At 42.1% G+C, this 20,999-nt stretch overlaps 1 protein-coding gene across 2 annotated transcripts in view; it reads right to left on the bottom strand.

Moving 5' to 3' along the window:
* Positions 1-921: 921 nt before the first annotated feature.
* Positions 922-20,999, bottom strand: part of LOC108699635 (mastermind-like protein 3) — a 224,784-nt gene continuing 204,706 nt past the window's right edge. The window contains exons 3-5 of one of the 2 annotated variants that reach the window (XM_018231729.2): positions 8,402-8,605; positions 6,097-6,205; positions 922-4,136 (exon numbers count right to left, since the gene is read on the bottom strand). In XM_018231729.2, the coding sequence (XP_018087218.1) occupies positions 3,169-4,136; positions 6,097-6,205; positions 8,402-8,605 (1,281 nt within the window). In that variant the 3' untranslated portion in view covers positions 922-3,168. The remainder of the gene's footprint in view (positions 4,137-6,096; positions 6,206-8,401; positions 8,606-20,999) is intronic. The other variant, XM_041589817.1, reaches the window with a different exon arrangement.

Here is a 20,999-nt window from a genome sequence, read left to right as displayed (position 1 = left end):
TGGAATATGTATCTCATGTTAAGAAGGCCATTTGCTATGAAAATAAAATCTTATATATTCCCCACATCCACTTTTGTTGAACTCGGACTATATTTGACAGTGGTCTGTTGATGAATAAGGGCTATGGCTGCCACAAATCATTTCCCACTGGTATGAGAATTAATTATATCAGGAGGTAGCGATTATTCTCCAAAAAAAATAAATCACTTGGTGCAGGAAGCTTAAAAGGGTTGTTCACCTTTGAGATAACTTTTAGTATAATGTAGAGAGTGATATTATGAGACAATTTGTAATTGCTTTTCATTTTTTATTATTGAAGGTTTTTGAGGCCTGAACAGAAACATGAGTACCGTAATAAAAAGTAGCAATAACAATACATTTGTACCCTTACGGAGCATTTGATTTTAGATGGGGTCAATGACCCCCCATTTGAAATCTGGAGTCAGAAATAAAAGGGAAATAATTAAAAAATGAATAATGAAGACCAATTAAAAAGTTGCTTACAATTGGCCACTCTTTAACATATAACTTACAGGTGAACCACCCCTTTAATTGCAACTACCATTCTGTATATCAGGTCTTTCAGGAGATCATAAGTATTTTCCATCATGTGCTCTACTGGTGCTGATGTTATTTAATAAACCCTTTTAAAGAGCCATTATTTAGCACATTGATGGTAATGGTGAGTTTCACCAGGGTCAAGTTAACCTCCCATCCAGGTTCCTTTTTTCAGCACAATCATTAGATTATCAAGGATTCCCAAAATTAGGGGGTCTGTTTACCTTGAGGACCCCTAAACAATGGAACAGCTGAAAGCCTATTATAGTATTATTTGGTTGAATTTATGTTTTTTACTATGTTGGATACTCTGGAACTATAGCAGGATGACTGTAATGACTTTTTATACTCAGAACATTGTTATGGCTTTGGGGGGGGGATACCAAGTCAGAAAAAATGGTTGGAAGTCAGGGGGGCTTGAACCTAGGAAATATGCAATCACTGTATTCAAATATCTAATACATTCTTAGATAAACCTCCCTATTTGATGGTAAAAGAGAAGAACATTTACTGAGATCATTTTGAATCTGGGAATGACCAGGGTTGCCCCAAAGCTGTTGGGATCATTTATCAACAGTAACCCATGGCAACCAATCAAATTCATTGTTTTACCTGCAGCTGGTTGTGGTCACTGCCCATGGGCAAATCTGCCCAGTGTTGATAAATGAGCCCCACTGCTTTGGATGGGGAAGAGGATGGAGCAGCCAGCATGGATAGAAAGCAAGATGGGGGTGGGGATTGGAGTGGGCAGGACGGGAATGAAACAACTAGGCATTACAGATGTACCAGCAATTACATTGGCAGTAAATGTGTGTAATACTGGCACCGGCCAGGGAAATACCAGGCAAGTAACAACCCTATTCATTAACCTTCAAGTCCTATGATTCACACTAATTTCAGTGTATTTGAATTTTGATTCAAAGGTTCCGTGCTTTTTACAGACCGGCACAATCTCGTGTTTCACCCAAAGGACACAGGACAATGTAGGAGGTTTTCACTGAAGGAGAATCTATGGCCTGAACTGGAAAACATGCACCAATGATATGATATATTGCTAACAAGGTCAGTTTAATGGGCATTTCTATGCAGTGTAGCATTGAAGAACTGTAACTGAAGGTCTGGGACATGATATTTCGTGGAAAATAATGATCCAGTATTTCAAAGTAGTATACAAGAACATGGCAACCACCAGATTATACATATTGCTTTGTATATTTAATTTACAATAATTACAAGCTTGCATTCCTTCAAGCATCGATCAATAAAAAAAAAAATAGGAAAAGGAGACCCTTAAAAAAAAGGGCACGTAGATGCGGGCACAAAGTACTCTTAACCTTACATATAACAATCCCTTGCGTAACACTGTCGGGTTACCCGAGTAGATGAAAACAAGAATCGGATACTTACAGGATTAAATAACAGGGAGATGAGCATCACATTCATAACATTACATAGCAGAGTGTAAACATGCCAGCCCACAACACATAACTAAGAAATAAATATATTAAACATTATGAAGACCAGAAGCTGTGTAATCTTGAAAGCAGCCATGTTAATGCATTACAAATTCTAATTACATTTAAAAAACAAAATGGGTCAAAAACAAATAAAATCAATCCCAGTCACAAATTATATTTTTTCTTTCTTTTTTTTTTGTTAAAAAATCACACATATAAAACCCAGAATATGATGCCAGCGGTTTTGGCACTGAATCCTGCCTTCATTTGGTTGGGGCAGAGAAAGCGACATTACATTTAGGAAAACATACAGACAGCATTGGACAAGTACATTCTATGGAAATTACCCGTGTATTTTTTTTTTCCTTTTTTGTATTTTTTCCTACAGATGCCCTTGATAATTGTATCTACAGACATTATCTACCGGAGGTTGAAATAAAAGGGATATAGTAAAAATAAAGTTGGGATGCGCATTCTCTAGACAGTATTGGAGGAAAACAGGTGCCATTTCTTTATTTTTAGCACAGAATCCAGCTGTGTCTTAGCAAAATCTGGAAGAACTAGCCTCCGCGAATATTGGGGAAACATGAGCACATTTTAACTTGATTTATTATTTTTAAAGAAATGATCCGTTGAGGTGCTATGTTGGTGCTAATTAACAACAATGTCTGCATTGAATAACAGGAATTATCTTTAGTGTTCTCTGACAAGAAGGGCTGCGCTAACAATCCCAGAACTCTCCCTGGCCCGCCATCCTTTCCTTACAGGCTCTGAGTACAAATGTCACATTGATAGCAGCTGATTCCTGCCCACGTTTCTGAGTATAATGCTGGCAAAGCATTCCTATTACCCATAAGCCTTTCCTTCTGAATCGCCCTACTCCATTGGATGTCTGGGGGCCTCTTTTTCTACTCACATCTGTCTCTCTTCTTACCACCTTTACATGTACCATCTTAGGCTACCGACTACAGATACAAATTATTTTCTATTTGTAGCGTCTCTCCCATAGTACACGGCGCTGCCATTCATTACCAGGTGACCTGTGACTGCTTGCTGTTTGGCTCAGCTATACAGAGCAAACACAGATGGGGAACCATCTTTATTCATTTAGCACGGTGTATATATATTTTAAATTATTGTCCAAGTACACCCATTATGGATTCCCAAATAACTCATCAAGTTCTTGCATCCACTCATCTCCGGGCGCTCTGTTTATGATAGAGTCCACAAGGTCCACACCGTCTGCAATGCCTGGAAAGGAACCAGCCCCAACATCTGTGTAACTGTACCCAATATCCTGACTGGGGTTCCTGTCATAGACTTGTCCCTGGTTGTTTTGAGAAAAGCCAACTCCTGGCATTTGCTGTGACGGCGATGGGTTAAAACTTGGCATACTGGGAACCACAGAGTTCATTCCAGGCATGATCTGTCTGGGCTGGTTGTTTAGTTGTTGTCCAGGTAATGATTGCATCATTTGCCTTCCCATTGCTGGGTTTAGAGCCCTCACAGTTCCAGAACTGTCTACAACACTCTGAGTGTGCCCTTGTTGGAAATGTTGTTTGGGCATCCTTGGCTGCCCAGTCTGCATTGGATATATAGATCCATTGTTATATGCCCCAATGTCTCCACTAGTTCTTACAGACATCCCTTGTAGTCCACGCTGTGCCCAACCTTGTGCTCCTTGTGGTAGAGATGTCATCATGTTTTGAAGTCTTGGTGCCTGGCTCCTGTTCATGGGTTGGCCTACAGGCCCTTTCATTTGCTGATGTTGTTGAGACATAACAGGATTAACTAGAATGTTTTGTCCAAATCCCCCCACAAGCCCCAATGGCTGTCCAGAAGAAGGCTGTCTTGGACCTTGCATTGCACTGTGACCCATATTTATGCTGTTTTGGTTTGGGTGCTGCATCATTTGGTTTACCCCGGTATTCATGTTGTACATTGCTGGTTGGTTGTTTGATGTGTTGCTGTAAGGCGCCATGCCCATCTCAGGTTGTAGAGAAGAAGCGGCTACAGCTCCTGGGTTTTGGGATGGGACCATGGGCATCATTCCTGCATTTTGGGCCATCATCCGTGATGTTCGGATATTCTGAAGAGCTGCTTGGTTTCTTGCTATATCACCTGTAGATTGAAATAAAAACATATTCAACTATTCATTCTTTATTAGCTTTTATAACAAAGATATCTGAGGTCTTATAAATATGTATAAATGTGAGCTTTTCTCTGAGATGCCACAGATAAATATGGTTAAAGTCCCCAATGATACTGCCTTGCTCTGGTACATCAGCAACTGCCGCAATTTATGTGGCGCAGTCATGGAGATGAACCAATCTTTTATTCTTTTTCACCCTCTAGTTTTCAGGCAGCTGATCACAGTAATAATTAAACAGAGCATACCGCTCTTACTGTAATGTTCCTGGAATAATGTGTACATGCTTTATTCAACTACAACCCCCAGCTGGCAGAAAAAAATGCTGAAACCTTGTGGTTCACAGCCTCCAAAAGGCAGCAAGTTTAACATTCTTATGTTGTTTTGTAATAATAACACCACTTATTCCTGCTATTGTAACCCATCACAGTCAAACAGTATTTACATTATACTAGTCCATTGAGATTAGAACAAAGCCAACATCTCACTCATTGCGGTGCATATGGTCAGAATTTAGGAAAATATACACTACAATTCCATATTCCTCTTTGTATCAAAAGAGATTTGGAACAAGCAGCTGTTTAACGTGAATTAAGAACCAAGAGGTGGCTCCCCTGTTAAACACACAGTTACATAAGTCAGCCATGAATCAAACAGAGCTGGACTGGCCCAAAAGGCAACAGAAGGATCTTTGTCACCTAACCTATATCCAAGCCACATGACTCTTCTCCCTTAGCCTCCTTGAGTAGCAGTGGCTCCTGAGCAGGGTTATCATCAGAAAAACAATTTATGTCTAGGGTACAAACAGGAGATTGGATTTGTATCTCCTGGGAATAAGAAACCTGTTTAGTAGTGATCACTATACTATATCCCTACTATAGTGATCACTATACTATATCCCTACTATGTAGTATGGGATAGGAAGACAGAAGAAAAATGTATGAAAAGAGAAAAGGAATTGATAATTAGATTAAAGGGGCAAATGGTAGAGGTAAGATGAGGAACAGTTGGGTACAAAAAAGGATAGAAGGAAGTAATACAACAAGGAAGATCAATAGGGAAGAGAAGTAAAAGCCAGAAGAGGAGAGAGGAATAGGCAGAGAAAATGTGCTTATAACAGAAGAGAAGAGAGAGATGGTGAATGAAAAGATGAGAAGAGTAAATAGTGGGCTCAAGTTCTAAGGGCCTCTCCCTCTACAGGGAGGCCCGGACAGAACTCTGTATCTCCTGTTTCTTTTTGTATATTAGGCCTGGGGCAAAAGTTATCGATTCTTCTAATTTTAAGGAACACTTAAAATAAATGAACATTTCTTCTTTTGCAAATGTATAGCCATTCAGATGTTAATGTTGTTTCCAACAACCTATGCCCCAAGGATAACCTCATGTTGAAAAGCAAACATACACGTTTCAATAAAAGGATACCCATTAAGCACTAAGTGCAAAATGCATTGACAAGCAAAATAGGTGTTGGTAGAAAAAAAAAATCAATAGGGTAGGAAAATTGCTTGCCACTTTAGGCTTATGATATACAGTCAAAACTTTAACTTTTTCAATCCAGATGGAAAGGGAGTTTATTGATTGCAACAGAGAAAGAAGCACTTAGGTGAAGCTGAAATTGCTGGACTTTGTAAGGGAACACAAGCGTGATCCTAGACTTTTGGGATTTTCTCTCTAATGACAAGACAGTCCAAAGATTACTTATCTGTGCACAGATATATTCAAGCACAAAGACTACAGAACCTACACTACCTGAGTCCTATGAAATTCGACAACACACGCAGGGCTCCACAATGTACATTCCTGGCCTAGGGCACTGAGCCAAAAGTCCATTATAATAACATGGTCACTGTATCTCTCCTCAGGAGGCTCATGTCAGCAGTTTTCCAACACTTTGAACAGGAACCTGCAGTACAGGGGACACTTGGCTCTTACCTTGGAACTGATTGACTTGTTGCACTGTGTATGGATTGCGCTGTTGTTGTTGCTGCTGCTGCTGCTGCTGGAGATGCTGTCTGTTCATATGAGGCTGCTGCATCTGCTGCTGTGTAAGCACAGACAAAGTTTGTCAAAAAGTAGCATTAAATGTGGTAAAACAGATAGGAAACTAGATATTACTTATACTGTAAGATGGACATGCCAATATAAGCTGCAAATTAGTCCTTCGGACCAAGATGACAGTTTAGTCAACCAATTTGCAGATCTCCAAATGTGAGACCCAGACATAATAAGGACTTTCATGTTTACAATCAGGGAGGTTTAGGAGGGACTGGTGGCCAATACAATGGGGATAATTAATTCTCAGGTATTAGTTCTTAGCTATTATGGTACAGAATAAGGGTCATCTGTGTAGGACTGAAACGTTAATTTACACCATTACATTTTTACACATGAATTAAAGGGCATGTAAAGTCTAAAATAGAATAAATCTAGAAATGCTGTATTTTGTATACTAAATATAAACATGAACTTACTGCACCACAATCCTAATCAAACAAATGATTTATGCTTTCAAAGTTTGCTACAGGGGGTCACCATCTTGTAACTTGTGTGTTAAACATCTTTGCAAGACTAAGACTGTGCACATGCTCAGTGTGGTCTGGGCTGCTTTGGGGTTGTCATAAACAAAGCTGCTTGAGTTCTGCATGGCTGGGAAGTAAGGTGGGGGCTCCCCCTGCTGTTCATAAGTATGATTGTTTTCCTGCTCAGCAGTTAGGGACCATCTGACAATTCCTATCCACAGCAGTAAATGAAGGGAGAATAAAAAAATATAAACCAGAAATTCCATTAGCAAAACTGCAACCAACCACAAACATAATGTGATGGTTTGTTTAAAGGGGACCGGTCGCCCTAAGAAATACTTCCAAATTACTTTCTATCATGTTAGTTGAGCTAAATTTTTTCTTACACTACATTTATTATTTAAATTTTGTTTCCTTCAGTTTTGGAATTACACAATCACAGAAAGAGGGCAAGTGCCATTTTGTGGACACTGCTATTAAGACAAATCGCGTATCACCCCCAAAATGTTATGTATGCACCAGAATGGGGGACCTAATGCCCATGCACAGTACCCAACTAAATTATAGAGTGTTAGGAGGGAGGGCGAATGTGTAGAGAACAGTGACATCTAGGAAGTGCTGAATAGAAAGTGAAAGTAATTGATTGCTCCACCTCTATGCCTCAGGCATAGCAACGGGGCAGGTAATATTTGATTGACAGCTCAGATATTTAAACACCTTTATAACAGGTATTGATGCTTTACTGAAAAAAACAATTTGGGTTTCATGTTTAATTTGCAAATTACTTTTATTATACAGCTTTTTATGTGTAGGTGACAGGTCCACTTCCATTTAATCGAATTGTTTACTAATAAAATAGCCTTCTGCTGAGGAGCCAACTTCCTGGGACGTGTTATTAAGTCAAGAGGCTGCTAGAGGGAGCTGCAGCTTAAGATCTGACATTTTTTCCTAGCATTGCATTTTCTTTTTCTACTTGAATAGACTGGAAAACCATGTCGATTTTCCCTAAGGTTCTCCCCAGCACACTGCAAGCTCTTTGTTCCCAGGTGCGCACACAGCCCATGTATTGCTTCCCAGCTTCAGCCTACTTTGGCTATTGAGCTTGTGAATGTAAGCCGTGCAGGTGAGTATATTTAAACAATATATTTACCTTTGGAAATTGGACTAAAACTCCATCCCAGTTGGGTAAAAACAACATACTATAGGTTGATCAGAATAGGTTTTGTTTTACAAATATGTAAAGCTAACAGAAGGCCAACACTCTTGTGAATCATGAAGAAAATCGCCTAGAATCATAGGCAGAACCTGTTACCCTTTCGATAATCAATGCGGTGGGTTATTTTATTACTGATTTTCTGTTAGCTGCTAAATAAGATGCTACATTAAACATAGCAGAATAATTCTTGTGTTATTGAGCAGCAGCAAACAGTTCACTTTAGCTAAATGCCTATTCTGCATTACACAAACAACTCACATTGCCAGAAATCTGCAAAACTCCAGGCAAATCATTTTTACAGTCTTATTTATTCTGATTTATTCACATTTTTACTGAAGGTAGAATTTATTTAATCCATAATAAATGGCCCCAAATGCCCATGTATATTGCTAGGCAGAAAACATGGCATTATTTAGCAAATACATATTGATGATCCATAATGTTTCCTGACTTGTATATAATGCCATATGCTGCATGGTGCCATATGTCATTATTATCGTACCTGCTCAGCCAGTATTTGCTGTTGTCTCTGCTCCCTGAGAAACTGCTGCTTCTGTTGCTCTATGAGCTGGGCTCTTTGCTCTATAAGCATCTGCTTCATCATGGCAGCTTGTGGCTGGTTGGGCATAAATCCTGGACCCCCAGGGGTGGCAGCAGACTGCTGCATGGGTCCAGATGGCCTTGACATCCCAATTGCATTCTGCTCCTGTACACAAGAAAAGAAACGCTAACTGTAATTATTGTGTTCATGCTATATTCCGCTTCCTGATACCTTGACTAGACATATGTACATGATATTATAGCTACAGTTCTTCTGACAGATTAGTAAACAGCAGCAAACAACTGCATTTAAAGGAGAATGAAACCCTGAAAATGAATATGGCTAAAAATGCACAACATGTTTTGGATATACATATCCTTCATCAAATATGAATATCCGAAACATGTTGTGCATGAAAAAGTAAAATAATATTGGACTTGATGTGGTTCTCCTGCGTGAAGTTTATGCTGATCTTGGAAGATGGATGGTCCTGGCGGTGACATTACTCTGTGGAGACTACAGACTACATTTGTAGGAGGATACAACCAAAATGTAAAATTACCTATGGCTAAAAATGACATATTTTACATACTAAACTTATTGCACCAGCCTAATGTCTCAATAGCAGCAATGATCCAGGATTTCAAACTTGTCACAAGGGGTCACCATCTTGGAAAGTGTCTGTGACACTCACATGCTCAGTGGGCTCTGAGCAGCTGTTGAGAAGCTAAGCTTAGGGGTTGTCACAAATTATCAAGCAGAAAATGAGGTTGGCCTGTAATATAAACTGATGCTACAGGGCTGATTATTACATTCTGATGCTAATTGCATTGGTTTATGTGCTGCCATGTAGTAATTATCTGTATTAATTACTAATCAGCTAAGTCAGTCCCTCAGCTCAGTAAATCACAGCAGCACAGAGCATGTGCAATGAATCAACAGAAAAGAAAATGGGGAGCTACTAGGGCATCTTTGGAGTCACTGATCTTTACTGCTAAAGGGTTGTGGTTACTTTGGCCTGGTACAGAAGCCCAAAACACAATGTGCAACATTTCTAACCTGCTACTTTGGTTAGGCTTTAGTTCTCCTTTAAAGGCCAAACTGAAGAACCAAAGCCAAAAAGATCTGAAACACCTTCCACTGTACATTACATACAATGAAAAAATTCTTACAACAGGTGTGGGATCAATTATCTGGAAAATACATTTTCCAAATGGATTTGGTTTTAAAATACCAGAATGCCATTTCCCTATTTAAGCAAACTATTCTCATGTTTTAGTCTTCTCTGTAATTATAACACAGTACAGGTACGGGACCTCTTATCCAGAACCAGAGGTTTTCCGGGTTAATGGATCTTTCTATAATTTGGATCTCCTTACTTTAAGTCTACTAGAAAATCATGTAATCATTAAATAAACCCAATAGATTGTTTTTTTGCCTTCAATAAGGATTCATTATATCTTATTTGGGATCAAGTACAAGGTACTGTTTTATTATTACAGAGAAAAATCAAATCATTCTTAAAAATTTCGATTATTTAATGATGGAGTCTATGGGAGATGGCCATTCTGTAATTCAGAACTTTCTGGATAATGGGTTTCCGGATAACGGATCCCCTTCCTGTACCTTGTCCTTGATGGTAACTAAGCGGCATAAAATGTTGGCAAGAAAACATTATTATTTTTTAGTAGACGTAAAGACTGGTAATCTGGAGTACAGAAAGTCCAGGTCCCAAGCATCTTAAACCTGCAGAATTGCTGTTTTAGCCTATGGGGGACTTCCTAGAACCTATTCGGAGTCATTTGGTGGACTTTAAAAAAATTTTTTGGGGCAAATACTTTGATTCGAATTTGCTTGAATGCGCTAAAACTTAGATTCGAACGATTTGAATGCAGCCTATTTACCCGAAGTTATGATTGGTTCAAAAAAAAAAAACTCCCATTACTTCGAAATTCGACCCTTGGTAAAGCTGTAAAGCTGCCTTAAGAGTAAAATTAAAACAAAAATTATCTGATGAGCACCTTAAGAATGCACTGAGAACTGCAACTACTTCCATTGAACCAGATATTGATACATTAGTTTCTCAAACACAATGTCAAAAATCCCACTAGGTTTATGATACCCTCTTTTATTTTACTATTACAATAAAATAAGTTAAAAGCTAGTGTTAGTGTTTGTGTGCTGAAAGCTGCTGTAACAGTTGAGGGCATTATGTATCAATACCTCCCAACATTTGAAGACATTAGATTTCAGCCCTGGCAAGTTATGCCCAGTTATGCACCCTTTGAACAACCCCACTTCTACTCCTTCTGAAACTTTCCTGCCTAAACAAAGGCAGAACTACTTTTCCAAGTGTCCAAATGTCCAGAAGCATAAACTCACTCTCCTTGGGTTTTGTGTTACTGCTTTACGAATGTGACTTCATGGGTTACAGAAAGAACACTGCATCCCAAACAAACAAAATACCCACAATCTTCTGTTTATGTCCAACTGCATTTTCCTGAAACATCTTTATTATTGGAATTGCCAAGTACAGTCGATTATTTGTAACATAATAGCAAAGATTTCTGAGCGTTAAACTTCACACATTGTTAATTTGCTAGATAACTAACTTCAAATTAGCTCCAGTGTAACAAAGGATTAGAATCTGAAATGCTGAATTAAAGAGACCTTTGTCTGGGCCACATTAATACATTTTTATCTAGAAACTAGACAGCCAGTCTTTTATAAAATTGCTTATCTTTAATTTCCCAAGGGCACAACATCTAAAGCATATTGGGAGCTTTTTAATTTAACCACAAGCAGCCTGTACCTAGTCATTCACTGTACTCATATTCTGAAACCCGTTTTACACTGAAAATGTAATGAATGGGCCATTCTGCAGAATTTAATCCAGATGCATAGCTACTAAAATCCATCCAATCTTCATCCTGAATATCACTGCTTGCTGCAGTCTTTGCAGCCTCTTGGGTATTGTTTATACCAGTCTAAAAAGTGCCATTCTAAGGGGGTCATTTATCATGTAGACTTTTTTGCAGTTTGATTACAGTCCTGTTCCTAAAGCTGGGCATACTCTGTAGCATTTGCTTGTGTACCAAGGTCACCAAGTGATCTTTTCCTAATTGCTCACTAATACACTGTACCAAATCTGAATGATCTGATTGGTTGGCCCTCAGACCAGTGACCTGAACATAATCGGAGTCTCGGGAGCCCATTTGGGAGGGGACTGAATCAATCCAGTCGTGCAGAGGGATTTTGTAATCTGCCTGCTAGATTCCTGGAAATATTTGGGGCAGATATTGGCTGTTTAGCCTTACATTAGATCACATTTAGGGCAGAGACATATGGGAAGAATTGTTGAGATTTAGTTGTCTGGCGACTAATCGCCTCTTCTTCTGGTAACTAATCTCCCAGAAAAACCCTCCTGTCAGCTAGAATCGAAATCGCCAGCGGGGTGGCACTCGGATCGCTTTGCTTCCTAAGTGGCCCGAAGTTTCCTTGTCAGACAACTTCAGAAAACGAAGCTCTCCGAGTGCCATCCCCTAGCGATTTTGATTCTAGGTGGAAAGAAGGGTTTTCAGGTAGATTAGTCGCCAGTAGAAGAGGCTATTAGTTGGCAGGCAACTAAATCTCCTAAATCTTCCTGTGTGTCACTCCACTTCAGTGTTAAAAGCCAATCTGTTTCAAGCAGCCTAATGGAACTTGAACTGCTAAATAGTAGCTAACAGTATATTATATGTAAATTCAAGCAACACCTTTTCATTATTTGGTGTCAGTGCCCCTTTAAAGGGCTGGATGTGACCCTGCTCTTTGGGATTGATCGCTAACAAAATCGAATCCTGTACCATGTACCATACAGATACATTGAAACAGGCCTGGACTGGGAGTCAAATTAGGCCCTGCCATACACAGAGGCCCAAACAGCCCCCTACCAGCCCACTATATGGTAACTTTCTATGGAACCATACAGCAGCCCCTCTGGCATTTGCCAGAACCCACAGATTGCCAGTCCGGGCCTGCATTGAAACCCACTTACTAACCCTAAATGAAAGAGAAAAAATGCAATAGCCTCATAGGTGAGGAAAGGCAAAACAGGTCAGTGGCTTGGGCAGCAGATCCCTGTACAGAGGAATTGAATGACAATGGGATAACGATCCCTGTGCACAGTCCCACAACAGGGGCAGGCAAAAGCAGCAGCCAACCCCTAGTCCGGCAACTGTTACCTCAGTGAGAAGAGCGGGCGCTCTCTCTGGTCAAAGTTCTTTGCACACGACCGCGCACGATTACGCACGCGCGTCTTTGGTTGCGCACGATTACGCACGCTCGTCCTCGGTTGCGCACGATTACGCACGAGCGTCCTCGGTTGCGCGCGATCACGCACGCGCGCCCTCGGTTGCGCACGATTACGCACGCGCGCCCTTGGCGCGCCTGACTAGTACTCCTTCCTTCCTCTTTGCACCTGTGTAGGTCACATTTGTAGGGTGCAAAGTGGGTGAGACAGAAGCAGAAACTAATGGCAGTTAAGGGGCCACACACAGGTTGCACGCCTGCCCTTGTCTCACAGATATTCTCCACAAATGGACAGCAGTGACATTCATTGTTTATACCAGTAGATGGAGATATCAGTCTGATAAAGGTGACGCTCCTCTCTGGTGATTGCTCTTCACTCTTTCCCTATCCCCCCCTTTCAACATCACCACCTTTTTCATTCCCTCCCCCATACTTGCAGATGGCTTAATCGTGACTACAGTTCCTCCCCACCCCTACAGCCCCCACACTACGTCTGGGATAATGCTGCTAACGTACAGCTAAGCACTCAAGAGTGACAGCATAGAGCAGGTAGCCTGGCAACTGGGAGCATAATACCGAACAGATGGCGTGATGGACACTGATCACTCTCTTTCACACACACTCACTCACACACGCTCTCTTTCACACACCCTCACTTACACACACTCTCTCACACACACCCTCAGACACATATACACTCTCCTACACACACAGACACACACACCCACCCTCTCACCCAGACACACTAACACACTCTCACACAGACCCTCACACACACCCTCCTACACACACACACCCTCACTTACACACACTCTCTCACACATACACACTCTCCTACACACACACTTACACAGACACACACACCCCCTCTCGCACAGACACTCTTACACACTCTCACACAGACCCTCACACACAGACACACACACACTCTCTCACACACACACACACTCACACACACACCCACCCTCTCACCCAGACACTCTCACACAGACCCTCACACACACCCTCACTTACACACACTCTTTCTCACATACACACTCTCCTACACACACACTTACACAGACACACACACCCCCTCTCACACACACACTCTCTAACACACACACTCTCTCACACACACATACACACCCTCCTACACACACACACACCCTCATACACAGACACACACACTCTCAGACACATACAACCGTGTTGGTGAGGATTCCTTGCACACAAACATAAATTATTTCAGAATCAATTAATCATTGAGCAGCAGATAGGGAATTCCCCAACAAGGTCATGGCACTTATGGGGTTAAGGCTCCTGATTCAAGGCTATGATTCAGGGAAGGGCAATCTGTGGCCCTAACAGTGTTTCTGGGAGCTACAGTACAGAAACATACCAGGTCTAACTACTGAGCAAGAAAAAATACATATAGATATTGGGTTGGCTATAGCTATATACAGTAAACTGGACATGCAGGCATTAATGGAAGAGAGAAAGCTTCTAAATCCTCGTTTATCAGCTCTGAGGCTACTAGGAAATTCTTGACAAGCAAATTCTGGTCACCCATAGGTCTCCAATGGCATTCACCTCTAGCTAAAGGCACTATGGAAATATGTCACAATAATCAGTGAGAAGCCGTTGAATGAAACAGCCCTGGGTGTGAGGAAGCAGCTGCCATATTTCAGGACTAAAACTTCCCTTTAGCTTATAGCAAGAATACCAAGATTCACTAGGCCCCCATCAACTGCTTTATGCTTTCCTAAGGGAAGCAGCCCCATAGTTTGCTGCAGACGGAGGACAATATGAGGAAAAAGTTCACTCTCCACAGTTTTCATTTACTTTAAACCTGCGGGTGCTGTTGCACTAACTTCTCCACACAAATTGTGCGTTCAGTATTGAATCAGGTTTAAGACACACACAATAATTTAGTATACAGTATATGTGCAGGGAGTACATGGGCAATTCAGTGAGTGGCCTCCTGACAAAGCAAGAGAAACAGAGGCTTTGGAGCCCGGCCTGTGTCTGTGCTGGGGAAGGAAGGGGAGGGAGCACAGGCTCAGTGATAGTGTCACAGGGCTGGAGGGGGCGATAGATCAGGAGAGGAAAAGAGGGGGCAGGAGCACATCAGTTACAACACTGAGACTTGACAATACAAATACAGAATAACATGATTCCAAGCTTCACCAGGCAAAGCAAATAAAAGGGGCCAATTGGGCTACGTAATAATGTATGATTCGTTTACAGAACAGCCAAGGTGGTTGGTGGGGTTTAAATAGTCATAATGAATACTAAACAAATGTTTTGTAGGCCTTTACTCTTAGACACCACAGTATGGCAGCACCCATTTGTAGCCTTGTATCATTTAGTGCAGGGCTGTCCAACTGGCTGCCCAAGACCCCCCCCCCCTGTGTCTGTTTACCATGAGAAAGCTTTAAATGGTATCACTACAGAGATTAACTGGCCCCTGCATTGTTAAACCTCAAATTCACACTGTAATCCCCTGTATTGTTCATACCTGTGATCCCCATGCATTGTTCACACTTGTGACACCTCTATTGTTTATATTCTAAAGCCCCTGTACTGTTCACATCTGAGACCCAGACTGAAACTGTCCATTTTATTCACCTGTTCACACTTTATACAAAATGCTAATGGGGCACCATCACTGTATCACTGTATGTAGTACATATTAGACTGGTCCTGGTAGGTTTCCCTGTCTCCTGCTCTGTTCTACCTACCATATGCTCCCTATGTGTGCCCTGCTCTGCCTGTGTGTGACATTGCTTTGCCTGTGTGTGCCCTGCTCTGCCTGCGTTTGTCCTGCTCTGCCTGTGTGCCCTGATCTGCCTGTGTGTGCCATGCTCTGCCTGTGTGTGCCCTGCTCTGCCTGTGTGTGCCCTGCTCTGCCTGTGTGCCATGCTCTGCCTGCGTGTGCCATTCTCTGCCTGCATGTGCCATGCTCTGCCTGTGTGTGCCCTACGTGTGCCATGCTCTGCCTGCGTGTGCCCTGCGTGTGCCATGCTCTGACTGTGTGTGCCCTGCTCTGCCTGCGTGTGCCCTGCTTGTGCCATACTCTGCGCCCTGCTCTGCCTGCGTGTGCCCTGCTCTGCCTGCATGTGCCATGCTCTGCCTGCGTGTGCCATTCTCTGCCTGCGTGTGCCATGCTCTGCCTGTGTGTGCCCTACGTGTGCCATGCTCTGCCTGCGTGTGCCCTGCGTGTGCCATGCTCTGACTGCGTGTGCCCTGCTCTGCCTGTGTGTGCCCTGCTCTGCCTGTGTGTGCCCTGCTCTGCCTGTGTGTGCCCTGCTCTGATGGAAGGGGCCCTGCTCTGCCTGTGGAACATAAGCTTGGTATTTGTTGTGGGGGTTTGTTAGCATTTGTGCTGGGGTGCTGTGTTATCCAAGGGGAAGAGGAGGCATATAGATTTAAGAGTATGTCTTAACTTGACAACTTTTTTCACATATGAATGCAGTGAGCATCAACCATTTGGTTTTTGGTGTGCTACCATCATTAAAGTGGACATGATCTTGTGGTAACATGGGTGTGGTTTAAAGTGGGTGTGGTTTAAAAACAGGGAGTGGTAAACACTGGCTTCCATTATCTCTAATACAGAGGTGCCCTAGGCAACCTGGCCGGGTAAGGCGCTGGCTGAGTGCGCATGCGCAAAACTTTGTGCGCACATGCGCAGAAGTGCAATTCCAAAAATATATGCGTGCCAGTCGGGGAGAGACGGGACCGAACAATGGGGTAGGCGTCAGAGCAGGTACGTGCCTAGCGCCCCCCAGCTTTGCGTCCTAGTCATGTGCCTACTCTGCCTACCCCTAGTTCCGGCCCTGCTCTACTGTGAAGGCCGGAAAAATTTCGACCCTCTGTACCACAGAAGTTGGAAAGCACTGATTTAGTGCATTATCACTTACACCTTTAGATTGTATATCAGCCAGTAGGGTAACTTACAGTGAAATCATTGTAGGGCCCCCTTAGCCTTCGGGAATAAGACTTTTTCCTGATGACGTATTGAACACTGACACTAGGTAGAATGTTAGAAACATTATACTGTGACAAGAATGAAATAACCTGGGTCCCATCTGTGGAGCAGTAATTCATCATTTTGCATGTGTAAAATATTCATAGAAGTACCATTATACTGAGAGCAAGAATATTGCAAATACAAGCCAACCAACATCTGTCTGTAATGATGGAATGGCTCCCAAGGATGGGCAAGCTGTGGCCTTACAGTTGCTGGGGTGGTACTGGGACAGCCATGTGTTTAAATGTGGAACTGTGTGCCATGTACATTGTTAGCATTGTCAGCATTTTACATTGGATAATATCTGGACAGCAGGGTTTTGGCTTTGCATTCTTTTAAACCTCCGGCTGACAGGTTGTGCTCGGAGTTGTAGTCCAACCACAGCTGGAAAGAGACACGTTTCAAATAAAAGACACTGATCCCTAACTCATATTAACTGAAGAGTATGATCTTGCGGCAATCCACATTAGTTTAGCACGATTGTAATAAATATTACCACAAAAGTCCCATTGCAGGCAGACGGTTAATGTTGCCCATCATCATCATTTCATCTTTGCTTCACTAACTAGTGCAAACAGCACGGAGGTACCATTAAGTGTAGGCTCATATCAATGCTACCTGTGTGACAGCAACTGATTCCTATATTCCCCAAGAAGAGAATTATACAGATTTTAACCTGGTGATGAGGCGTGAATTAAGATGTAGAGTCTGCATATTCCCATTAATTATTCATAGGTAGCTGTCCCAAGGCAAAATCTGCTGCCTCTCTCTCTATACATGCACAATTTACCAACATCAAAGCAACAGCCAACAAAACCACTTGGGATCAGCCTGGCCCACACTAGAACCTACAGGTCCCAACATATACAGTAAATCTTTTAAAAGATTCCCTATCTCCAAACCCTTGTGAAAATCCTGTGTTTTGCACACATACCGCCTACCTTCCAACTGATTTTGACAGCTCAACCCGCAGTCCCGGATTTTTACTGAAATGTCCAGACTTTGATCTCCTGCACTGAACAGCCAAGAAAAGATAAAAAGTTTCTAAAACTAAATTGGCATTTGTCAGAGAGGCAAAATACATGGCAGGGCGCACTTAGATACTTTTGTAACTATTTAGGATAAGCAAAGAAACAATTGTAACAATTTAAGATAAGCAGGTCACTAGGGGAAACTGTGACTTGCAGCTTAAAGAGCACTTCAACCTTCATTACCAAAACTGCACATAAAACCACAGAAATGTGTCCAAACTTTCATAACCTGCCAAATGTTGTGAAATGAATATGGTAATTAGAGAGTGTGGTCACAAAAATGGGCGGGGTCAGAAATTCACGGCACTCCACGCAGCAATCTTTTTGTTCCTCTTTCTATTTCCAAAATGTTGGGCGGTATGATACAGTGTAAACGAAAATGAGGTAAGAATTTCAATGGGTTCTTCTTACCATTGCCCCCCATATGGACTGGCAGATTACAAGAGGCTCTGTGTGGCAGTACAGCTGGTTTTTATGTATTTAAAATCTGCCTCCAAGCCAGGAATTTAAAAATCAGCACCTGTTTTGAGGGCACTGGGAGCAACATCCATGGGGTTGGTGAGAAACATGTTGCTCAAGAGCCACTGGTTGGGGTTCACTAGTTTAGAATCACAAGGGGCACAGTCAAGCATAGCAAAGACATGACAGAACAGGAGAAAATAAGCTTTATTTGTACCCATAGAGAAATACCATACAACTTTAGGTATTGCCTTAAACAAATCACAATTAAGTAAAAAGATTTCGGAGTGTAACGATTGTGCAGCTTTAACTCCCACAAGCCTGACTTGATGATAACTAAGTTAGCCCAAACCCATCCCCAAGGGGGCCCTCTCTTGCTGGGAGCCCAGGGTACATCCCTCTTTGCCTTTTGCCCTAAACTAAAATTGACATCTTTGGTAAACACCTTCCCCAGCACTAGGCCCATATAATGAGTTCATGTATCACATGTACATAATGATATACAAGTATTGACTGTACAGTACAGGCAAGGGAAACACAGGCACAGCTTTCTTCTGCGGCTTTTCTGTAGCAGCCTGGATCCACAGGGTTAACTTCAGATCTGTGTGGCTTGTGCATACGAGTCGCGCTGGTACTAGAACTGGGACAAAAGCCAACTGCTTCCATTTATAGACAAAACATCACCCTCCTGCCAAAAGGAGGCCCCTTGCTGCAGCCAAGCTACAAGAAAACAACAGCAGAAAACAGTCGGCTTCTGGACGTGGCGTGACGTGACATCATCCTCCGCACCTTGCTGAGCCCTTTTCAGTGTAGTGTACCTGGCCATATGGTCTGCAGTGGGGAGCTCTGTTACAGGCTTTGTCAAAGGAAACAACTGTTGTGCAGCCATATGCACCTCGCTATGCTGTTACATGAGCTCACAAGCATCAGTATATGAACCAGGAGTCCTGCAAGCCATTAGCAGCAAGAACCCTTTTCTGTGCCACTCGTGCCTTCTATGTTTATGTTATGTTTGACAAACAGGTGTACTGCACTGCATAGCGCTTAGTCTATTAAAGGAAAACTATACCCCCAAAATGAGTACTTGAGCAACAGATAGTTAATATCAAATGAAATGGCATATTAAAGAATCTTACCAAACTGGTATAAATATTTAAGTAAATATTGCCCTTTTATATCTCTTGCCTTGAACCATCATTTTGTGATTGTCCCTCTGCTGCCTCAGAGATCACCTGACCAGAAATACAATAGCTCTAACTGTAACAGGAAGAAGTGTGGGAGCAAAAGACACAACTCTGTCTGTTACTTGGCCCATGGGACCTAACAAGTATAGTTTGTTTGTGTGCACAGTGAATCATATGATTCAAGGGGGTGGCCCTTATTTTTTAAAATGGCAATTTTCTATTTATGATTACCCAATGGCACATACTACTAAAAAAGTATATTATTATGAAAATGGTTTACAGTATGTATATGAAGCAGGTTTTACATATGAGCTGTTTTATGCAATTTCTTTTTATAGAGACCTACATTGTTTGAGGGTATAGTTTTCCTTTAAAGCTTACAGGACCAAGGACTTTTGAGATTATTTTATGAAGTTTTTTTTGGGTCGAACCTCTGACCCTTAAACTGTTAACTCCCATCAGCTGGAAGTGAAGTCTGCAGGTTGGACACCCCTGATTTGGCCCCAGGCAGATAGCTAGCATGGTCACATTTCCTTTAAATTCTTTCAGGCTGAAATCTTTGCAGTCCTGCACTGTTGTTCAAAATTCCAAAACAACGAGTCACTGCAAAGCGACCTCCAGGAAGGGCTTCTGATAAACGCCACTTCACTGGCAATGCTTATAGTGTATACATTTTGTTTTACAGCATTGGTACAAATAAGGGGTGCACTTTATGGCAAGAGAGCTAGCAGCCAGCCATTCTGACAAAGCAGCCATGTTTATCAGATCTAAGAATTGCAAGTTATCTTAATTAAACTGGCAATCAGAGTCTATAGAATTAAACACAACAAATAAGAGTTAAATCTATAACTAAACAGATTTATATAGACTGTGCTAGAGTAAATAAGGCCCCCGCAGGACTACACCGCAGGTTGGGGGGGCAGGTCCTGAAGGGCCCCCGCTGATGCCTCCGTCAGAGTTTAAGCAGAGCTTTCGCATCTTCCCATTTTGGGCAGAATAAATCAGATGGCTGTGGGTTCCACCTGTGGAACGCACGGCCATCTTTGTTTTTTTCATTGAAGTTTCAGTGAGGTGGAAGAGGCAAAGAGAGAGAGACAAGCACAGTTAGAAGAAAAGTGTGGTATTCATCTTGGTGAGTTTCAATCTATCAAAGCAGAGCCCAGAGGCCATTTCTGCAGTCATTTTACTGGCAAGTCGGGAGTTAATGGAGTGATCATTAGACATATTTGCAGTGGTCTTACTGGCAAGTCTGGGATTTTTTTTGTAAGGTATACATGTGCTTCATCAGTTGCTCTGAGGGGAAGGGGGTCCCAATGTTTGCATGCAGGGGGCCCCAAACTCTAGTTACACCGCTGTGCTGTAGGACTGATTACATACCCTCACACGATCCTACTATAGGCAGCAGAGTCCTGAACTCTGAACACCAGCCTTTGCAACAGTGCCATGCTTGACCCCGAAACGTTGCCTTATGCTTTGGGCTGAATACATTTTGCATCTGAGCACTTTTGCAAGTTTAACAGTGTGCTGCTGGTAATTTTCTTCTATGCTTGACCCTATTTGATATGCCAGCCAAGAAAGAGAGG

The sequence above is a fragment of the Xenopus laevis genome, chromosome 1L, assembly GCF_017654675.1.
Source record: "Xenopus laevis strain J_2021 chromosome 1L, Xenopus_laevis_v10.1, whole genome shotgun sequence".
In the NCBI taxonomy this organism is placed as follows: Eukaryota; Metazoa; Chordata; class Amphibia; order Anura; family Pipidae; genus Xenopus; species Xenopus laevis.
Note: the sequence above shows the minus strand (reverse complement) of the source record. Positions and strands in the feature narration are given on the sequence as shown.